General features: G+C 34.2%; 1 protein-coding gene across 2 annotated transcripts in view; it reads right to left on the minus strand.

Moving 5' to 3' along the window:
• The window catches only part of ZFC3H1 (zinc finger C3H1-type containing), a 50,685-nt gene that overhangs the window by 30,359 nt on the left and 10,332 nt on the right, over positions 1-9,994 (minus strand). Inside the window, exons 3-6 of one of the 2 annotated variants that reach the window (XM_024122771.3) lie at positions 5,553-5,617; positions 2,859-3,054; positions 2,387-2,610; positions 868-991 (exon numbers count right to left, since the gene is read on the minus strand). In XM_024122771.3, coding sequence (XP_023978539.1) covers positions 868-991; positions 2,387-2,610; positions 2,859-3,054; positions 5,553-5,617 — 609 coding nt within the window. Of the gene's footprint in view, positions 1-867; positions 992-2,386; positions 2,611-2,858; positions 3,058-5,552; positions 5,618-9,994 lie in introns of both variants that reach the window. The other variant, XM_007111571.4, reaches the window with a different exon arrangement.

Here is a 9,994-nt window from a genome sequence, read left to right on the forward strand (position 1 = left end):
AAAAAAAAAAAAAAAAAAAAAAAAGACTATTAAATATGAACTGAAACATAGTAACCTGAAAATGAGCACTTTTATTAACATTACCAAATCATACAAATTTTGCCTTCTCTCTAGGCACACTAAAGTAGAATTCTAGTTTAATTTGGTCTCATAATATGACCACTGGAAGAAAAACACTGATCATGTGGCCTTGCAGGTAAGTATTCTAGTTCCTAGAACACCAACCGCATTTAGTTGTCTGCCTCAGTCTTATGTGTGTTAATTAGTAAGAGAACAGGTCTCTCACAGCTGATCACCACTGAATATCAACTAAAGCGAGCCTCTAGCCCGCAAGGATGGTCATACCCTAAAATGTGCAATCTAACTGAGGTACAGCCCTAACAGTTCTAACCAGCTAATCCTAAAACACCACTAGTTTCACTTTCCATCTCCCTATTCCTACAGAGTATCATCAGTGGAAGGAGGAAGGAAGCCTAAAACCAAGAAAGATCCCCCCTGCTTTTTTAACTAAAGAGAAGAATGCCTTAGATACAAAGATACTTAAGAAAGCAAAGATTTATTTGTTTTTTAAAACAGTGTTCTCACCTTTCCCACAATCTTCACTTTTTAGATCACATAGTTAACAGTAGAACACTGCCTTCTTATTAAAATGCTATATAGAAAGAAATACTTAGAAATAAAGGTTAATAGTACACATTTGAGGTTTGCTCTTGAACTATTTATAACACCTAATAATGTCTATGGTTGTACAACCCACCAGCAAATCTCACTTTCATTACACATTTCTTTCAAGGTTTTGGGTAGCTTTGTGGCCATTTTCTACTTGATAATTGTGAATATGCAAATGTTTTAAGGTTTAGCTCATACCTGGAGAATTGGTTTCACTATCTGTATCCATAGCAACTTCTTCATAGTTATCATATTGATAAATGCCTCCTCCACTATCAGTAGGTTGCTTATCTAAGGATCGTCTCAGGTCAGGATCTGAAGACTAATTACAAAAGATTTTTTTTTAGTTTCACAACATTTTCTGTCTTAATCTATCCTTAGGCTATAAGTTACAAAACAATTAATAGTTATCTTTTATATAGAACAGTATCAAAAATCATGATGATCCAGTTAGAACTGCCTATCACATGTGATTGGGGAAATTCAATATACATGACAGGAACACTGTGGTTGACATTTTACAACTGTCAGAAAATGAAACTAGCAATACTATATATATAGATGAAATCTCCCAGAGTGAGCTGAGCCACTAAATAATCAGCTGTTCCTCTAGAAAATAAGATGACCCCAAGCTCATAAATACTAATGGCCTCTCTCTGTAAGCTGAGAAATCAGATAAATGAATTCAAGTTTTATGTAATCAAAACTATATTAGAATATTACCCAAATAATCCATTAACATTTTAGTTATGAATAAATTAATGATAACTGAAAACTAAAAACTCTTGTCATATGCTCGTTTGTTTTCTTTTCTTTTTTTTTTTTTTTTTTTTACTTCTTACAATGTTCCACCCGGAGACAGTTTATAACAAATTGAAAACTAGCAAAAACTATCCAGATGGATATAAGAGTAACATACAATTATTAATACTTCTCTAAAAAAAGATTCTATCAAAGTGCTTTCTGGAAGTTCAAAGTATGAATACTTACATATTCTTTACTTAAGCAAACCTAACTCTTGACTTCCCACAATTAAAGAGCTCTTATTCTTTAATATCCCTCTATTCTTTAATAATACACTCACGGGTGCATGAGACTACACTCGTGAGTGTATTATTAAAGCTCAGAATTCTGAAATTTGTCACTGCTAATAGCACTAAATCAGTATTAAATCTCCAGTTTACTTCCTAACACCATCCATAAAAGACAATAACTCAGTCATTATCAATGACTTATACATAATAAAGGCTCACAAATGCTTGATAACTAAAGTCACATGCACTAATGCTATTACTATATGACGATTTAACTTTCTTTAAAATAGTCCGTATCAATTAATCATGACACATTTCTAATTCTACATTACTAAAAAATGTAAAACTAATAGAGAACAGTCATTTTAAGAATAAATCCTCACTACAACTCAGTAATGCTACTTTCTTCTTAAACAGAAAATGACAAAAAAGTCAAAAGGAAGCTTTTCTAACCATAATATTATATTAGCCTTTCATTTCTTCCATTTCTAATATCTATAACTATAAAAATGACTCATTCTCAATTATAACCTACCTTCCCTTCTTCCCAAGAGTTATTTATATAATGAGCTCTATCAAACAAAAGAAAATACTTTTTCTTAGTTGACTGAATTTATGAAATAAGACTATAAGGACAGTTAAATTTGAGTAATATTTTGATTTTGTATTTTTGAACTCCTTACTTTACTCCTTGATCTCCTCTTTCCACCAACCAATTTCATGAATCGATTGTATTGCTCTTCCTGATTTGAGAGATCTCGAATTTTTCTGATTTCTTCCTCTCTTTTCCTTCTCTCTTCTTCTTCAGCTTGTTTCCGTTGATCCTCTTCTTTCTGTCTTTCCTGTTCTTTTTGTTGTTGTAGTTTCTTCCATGCCTTTGTTTGCTGCTTCCTCAATGCTTGTTTAGCTTTAAATAAAAAATACAGAAACATCAGTATCTATTAGAGTTAGAATTTTCTAGAAGATAAAAGAAAATAAGAGCTTTAACAATTTTTTTCATTATTAAGTCATATATACAGCTGCTCCTCTAAGTTCATTTATATAGGATTATCCTTTAGTCAGGATATAATTCTCAGCGCAAAACTTTCAGAATTAAAATCTAAATACCACACTGATATAGGAAATCAATTAAAAGAATTTAACAGAAATGATCACCTGTAGTGCTAACTTTTTTGGCCGAATGTGTTTTTGTACTGGTTTTAACTTTTTGTTGTACAGTTTTCGTCTTAGTCAGCTTTTCTTTGCTTTCTTTCATCACCTGCTGTTCTTTCTGTTGCCATTTTTTACTGGCTGACTGAAGAGCCAAAAGACGAAGCTGCAATTCAGATAGCTCCTCTTCATCTTCACCAAGCTTCTTTAAAAAGAAGAAACAGTTGCCATTTAAAAATTCTATTATTTGACTTTAAACATATTACCAAGTCAAATCTTTTATAAGATCAGTTAGTTAGTTTTAAGGCAAATACTTAAATGGTAAATATTAATACAAATAAAATAAGGAAACTGAATAACTTACCATAGCCCTATACTCTAATTCAGTCCCTGTAATACAAACAGAAGAACAATCTGTAGAGGGTATGTGTGTATACGTAAGTGTGAAGGGTTAGAAGGGGAGGGTACAACTGATGATGAAAAAAAAAAAGTTAAGGGTTAGAGATTGGCATTTAACTGCCTCCCAAACAGGAGTAGAAATCTGATGGCAGTGAATGCAAGGAGAAATCAACCCAGGGGAGGTAAGAAATGAAGAACGAAGTGGTTCCATAATCACGTGAGGTTACCAGCCTTACAAGTACTACACAGAACAGGTACAGTGAATGTCAAGATTCAAATTTGCAAACTTTTAAAAAAATATATTTTATAAGTCTTTAAATCAGTTTTAAAAGAAAAAATATGTAAAGATTTGCTTATATTTGAGCATTCCATGTTCTAAAGCTACAGATATTTATCTGAATATTGAAAATATTTTGAACACCCAAGACTTCTTCAGGGAAGCTAAAACAGGAAAACAGGTTAGGAACAAATGTTTGAGAACTTTTTTCCAATTGAAGTAACTTCTTAATTTTTTCACTCTACTTTTTTTGAGTTAATTTTTAAAATTATTCTATTCTGTACTTTTAGCTAAAATATAACTGAAAATGTCAGGCAACCTAAGCAGAGGTTCTAAATTGGAGTCCATGAGACTTTAGTGGGAGGGAGATAAGGGGTCCTTTGGCATCCCCACTCCTTGAAGTTAAACACAAAGCTGTATATGTTTTTCCTTTATGTGTATACATGGAAAGGAGGGGCGACTCAAAAGAGGTTAAGACTCAAGAAGGTTAAGGCCCGCTTACCACGTAATTTTCCCTTATAGGTGAATTGTAATTACATTTTTAAAATCCAATAAATTATTTAATTCTTAAACATAAAAAAACCCCCAGTGGATCCTACCTAGTAGTTTAACCTTATATAGACTATTATAAAAATCTCTAATTAAACTACCAACACATATTTCAGTACTTCAGTTTACCCAAGCCAGGATATAGTTACTCTTTCCTTTTTTGGGAAATATATGTAACAAATGAGCTTAAAAATTATCATGAGTCTTTTTTACTCCAAGTCACTTAAACATATCAAATTCTACTGCTTGGTACTGAAGACCTACAGCCATGCTATCCAAAAATGGGACCAACAAGCCATGTATTTAGCTAAAATTGAATAACAACTTTATTTCCTCAGCCACACTAGTCACATTCCAAGTGCTTAACAGCCACATGTGGCTAATAGCTACCATATTGGAGAGTGCAGGTATAGAACATTTCCATTATTGTAGAAAATTCTATTGTACAGTGCTGATCCAGAGCTTAAGTAAAAAAAAGCTATCATTACTGTTCCACTGAGACTTAAAAGTCTTTGATTATCTTTTGCTACTAACCCTTTTGGAATGAGAGACCACTGATTCTGTCATTCAACTATCTGCTACTTAAAGCAGCTACTTGATCAGCAAGAGCACTGAGCCTCATTCAAACTCCTTGTTCTGACGCCTAAGTCCTATGTAACTTTAGGCAAGTCACTTAATCTATGCACATGAATCTTAGTTCATCTGTAAAAGAGATGTCAACCTACCTTAGTTATGGTTATGATATTCAAAACCATACACATATAAACGCACGCACGTGTGTGTGCACATGCGTGTGTATCTATTATATTATCACCCTTAAATTCAGGACCCTCTCTTTCCTAAAGCTTCTAGGCTCTTTGCATCATTTCAGTTTACCCAGAAAAAGCAACTGAAATCTTAACAGAAGAAACTGCAGATATTTCAGATCTCTAGTTCAACAAACAAAAGTCTTGGGCCAGTGAGTACCTATTACATGTTGAACACAGTGCTTGATGCTCTTGTACTTTATCCTGCTGAACCTCACAACAACCCAGAGAACAGATGACATTAAACTCATTTTGTAGAAAAGAAAACAGAGGCAAGCAGAGGCTAAAACAGCTTACACAAGGATCACTCAGCTAACAAGAGGAGCTAGAATTGGATACCAGGTCAAGGTTTGTCTAACTCCAAAGCTTTCTCACACAGCATAATCCCCCAAAATTAGGAAAAGAAAATCTGTGGAGAAAAATTAGAAGTTTCAAAAACCAAAAAAGCAAAAACATTATCTATAGATACATATAACATTTCAATTACATGTAATCTAATTGAACCCAGTGGAGATACTCCGAGATGTCTCTCCAGAAGGTATAGTAATGATGAAAAAAAAAAAAAAAAGAGTGAAAAACAAGACAGAATTTCCCTTTCAAAAGAACAGAGTAAAGCAGTGCAAGAATCAGTCTTACAGAGATATCCAATCTCACAAAGCAATATCTTACCTTTTCAGATAGAATATCTGAGGCACTAATTCTTCTCGTTAAATTTTGTTCCTTATCTTCTAATCCTTTAAAATAAAACAACATACTTTGAATGCTTTAAAAGATTGCCACAATTTAAAATAAAATGCTACATGATATTTACTAGTATTTATTTTAAACGGTCTCATTAAAGGGTCTCGTTTTCTCAATCTCTCAACCAAAAGGAAAGAATGTTGTTAGAGAGAATGAAAATCTGAACAAACTTTCCACATCAGCCTCATTTCTGAAAGTTATAATGCAAAAACAATTCAAAATATTAAATTATAAATTAGAACTGCACTATGGTAAGAATGACTTCTGAACTAAAAATAATTATTTCAAATAAGAACAATTTATAGAGTAGATAAACAAGAAACAAAGCTTCATTACTGAATAGATAATACACAGAAAAGAATATGTGATGATTAATTCAGTTGAAATGAATTCAACATTTAGAGATTGTATTGGATTTATTCATTAAAGAAATGTCTTTGGGACTTGGCCAAAAAGTAGAAAAAAGAAAAAAAAAGAAATGTCTTCTATTTATGCAGAAAAGCATCAGCAGAAGTAGGTTAAGTATCAACCAAATTAAGTCCTTCCACACATTTTCCAGAATTCTAGCCTTGGGCCCAGATTTCTGATTAAGCTATTACAAAATCTTATTTATATATTATCTAATCTATGACAGCTCTACAAATTACACAATAAAGTTACAGTACATATATAATAGTACTGAGAGAGGCACTTTCATAGCTAAAACAGATTAAGTTAAAAACTAAGAAAATCTTCCCTCAAGATGACACAAATGAATTTGCAAAGCTAGGATTCAAACTAAGTCTAAACTCCAAGCCTAGTTTTTTTTTTTTCCCATAATACCACTACCAGTATTCCAAATATCCTAATTTGACTGCTCAAGAAGACCTACTGGTAAAAGAGTAGGCAACTTATTCAATATATAGAAAAATTATTATATCAAGTACCCTAGAAAAAGTAAATGGAAGGCAATCACCAAACTTTGAGTTAGGTCAGTTCTACCATAATGCTTATTTTGGAAATATGAATTTGTTGCAACATGATTGATATATTAGAAAATAATCTGAGGACAACACAAATTTCACATTTGCTTATGTACAATTTGCGTCCAAGAAACACTAAGAGAATGCAGAAAGCTGCACCCAGGTGATCTGTGTAAGAATATACAAATCCCACACATGGTGATCAATTTACCAGCTACTTCAGTTCACTGTGTATGCACACCCATCTCCATCTGGTGTTTCAACTTACTGTCCAATTTCAAATAACCTACTTCGCTCTACTTCACAGTAACTCATAAGCTGCAGATCTACTTCCACAAGCACATTTTAGGTCTTTTCCAAGGTAAAGTGACATATTTATTGTAGTATTTCAAGCATTTTTACCCATTTAATGTGTAAACCTGCACTACCATTTTTATTAGATTCCAATCTTTTTTCATGTGCCACATGAAAGCACAGACAAGGTTTTTGAGTGTTGTTTTCCCTAACACCATTTGCCCCAAGCCCTGTGCGTTTTATTGTGCAATTCTGCAGTATAGTGATTTCCAGGAATGCATATGTCACCTTATAACAAAATTGACCATACTTCAAAGAATAAGAGAATAGTAATAACTATTAGACAAAAATGAACAAGGAAAAAAAATAAAGACAGACTTTCCACAATAAATGTAGAAAGAACTTTTCTCCTATGAGTCATTAGTCATGTGAGTCTATTCGTTGATGAGGCTCTCTTCCGTCTATAAAAGGTGGCAGCACCTCCCTTTAAGGGAGCATAGAGGCAACTATCCACTAAGCTGGCAGATACCTAATGAGCACAATGTCACCTGAAAAATAAGCACAAACCGTAAATTTCAGACCATAAACCTAACTTTACACAAAGATTAATAAAAGCAGGTTATGATTTAATTGACCAAACATGTAGTTTGGTCCTTCTGTCGTACCACTGTCATTGATCTCTATAAAAATATTTCTATTTCAATTCTTACTCAATACTTCCAAAATGAAAATTGGTCTTGTGCAGTCATGCAGTATTTTTAAAATTATTAGCTGAAATTCTAAACTGAGCTAGAGACATTCAGGATATAGGTGGTAGCTAAAACCATAATAACTAAGAACACCCAAGGAGAACAGTGAGGACATCAACAGTTTAGAAGTTACAAAGGAAAAGTATTTTTTTTTAAAAAAAGGAAAATCAGAAAGTTTTAAGAAACTACTGATGTGTACACTAGCACAGAAATGCCAAAATTTCAGGATTAGTGAGAAAAACATCACTGAATATAACAGATGTGTCTACTCCCTACAGGATACTCTCAACATAGTAGCAGTGATCCTTTGAGCCAATCCTTTGCTCAAAACCCTGCAACAGCTCCTGTTTCACTCAGAATAAAAACCATCTTACAAAATACTACATAATCTGTCCCAACCCATTATCTCTGACCTCTTCTCTCCCACTACTCATTCCCCATCACTCTCTCTTCTTTAGTGGCACTGGTTCCCCTGTTACTCCACAAATATGCCAGTACCCTTCTGCCTAAGGGTCATTACTCTAGTTTAGTGATTCTCAAACTTCAACAGGTATCAGAATCAACAAGAGGGCTTCTTAAATACAGACTCCTGGGCCCCATTTCCAGAGTTTCCAATTTAGTAGATCTGGGGTAGGGCCTAAGAATTTGCATTTCTATCAAGTTCCCAGGTAAAGAAGGTCCAAGGACCACAGTTAGAAAATAAATGTTCTAGCTATTTATTCTCTTTGCCTAGAAACCGCTTTCCCCCATTTGGCTATTCCCCCACCATCTTCAAAGCCTTTGTTTAAATCTCACCTTCAAATTCAGGCCTCTCCTGATCACCCATTAATACTGCAGCCTGTACCCACTATCTTCATCCTAACTTACTGCTATGCTTTTTCTCTCTCTACTACTGTTATTTACTCATCATATTTACTGTCTCCTCTTCTTAAAATGTAAGCCCATGAAGGCATAAATGACTATTTTCCACTGATGTACTTCAAAGAGGCTGGAATAAAGTGCTCAACTAAATTTTGAATAAATGGAAGAATGAAATAAAAAATGAATGAAAATGAAAAATGAATTTTGCAATTAGGTCAAAGTAACCGTGCCATGAGTAGTTTCAGAATTCTGGTAGGGTCAGAAAAGCAAACTGCATTGAGTTAAGAAGGAATGAGAGGTGAAGTGAAAGGAGTCAGCATAGATTAGCCTTTCTGGAAGTCTGGTTGAAAAGACAGAAGTTGGGCTTCCCTGGTGGCACAGTGGTTAAGAATCCTCTGCCAATGCAGGGGACACAGGTTCAATCCCTGGTCTGGGAAGATACCACATGCCGCAGAGCAAGTAAGCCCATGCACCACAACTACTGAGCCTGCACTCTAGAGCCCACAAGCCACAACTACTGAGCCCATGTGCTGCAACTATTGAAGCCACGTGCCTAGAGCCCGTGTTCTGCGACAAGAGAAGCCACTGCAAGGAGAAGCCCGCGCACTGCAAAGAAGAGTAGCCCCCTCTCGCCAACTAGAGAAAGCTTGAGCGCAGCAACGAAGACCCAACGCAGCCAAAAATAAATAAATAATTTTATTTAAAAAAAATGTTTTATTGAAAAAAAAGACTGATAGCTGACTTTTCAAAATCAACAATGGAAGCTAGAAAATATCTTCAATATACTGAGAATATAATTAACTAATCTAGAATTCTAAACCTAGGAAAATTGTCTTTAAAATAGGGTAAACAGAAATAAGTTTTTCATATAGCAGACACAAACTAAAGGAAATTCTTAAAAATGTATTTTAAGCATAAGTGATTCTAGACAAGAAGGAAGAGTGAGACAAGAAAGTGTTAAATACATGGGCAAAGGGAGGCAAATACTGGTCCATGTATATCAGGGAGAGGGTAAATAACTTGATTAACTTTAAACACTGACAAGAATCAACATTGTGAAAATGACCATACTACCCAAAGTAATCTACACAGATTCAATGCAATCCCTAACAAACTACCAATGGCATTTTCACAGAACTAGAACAAAAAAAATGACAATTTGTATGGAAACACAAAAGACCCCGAATAGCCAAAGCAATCTTGAGAAAGAAAAACGGAGCTGGAGGAATCAGGCTCCCTGACCTCAGACTATACTACAAAGCTACAGTAATCAACACAGTATGCTACTGGCACAAAAACAGAAATATAGATCAATGGAACAGGATAGAAAGCCCAGAGATAAACCCACACACATATGGTCACCTTATCTTTGATAAAGGAGGCAAGAATATACAGTGGAGAAAAGACAGCCTCTTAAATAAGTGATGCTGGGAAAACTGGACAGGTACATGTAAAAGAATGAAATTAGAACACTCCCTAACACCATACACAAAAAATAAACTCA

This window comes from Physeter macrocephalus, chromosome 6 (genome assembly GCF_002837175.3).
Source record: "Physeter macrocephalus isolate SW-GA chromosome 6, ASM283717v5, whole genome shotgun sequence".
NCBI classification, from domain to species: Eukaryota; Metazoa; Chordata; class Mammalia; order Artiodactyla; family Physeteridae; genus Physeter; species Physeter macrocephalus.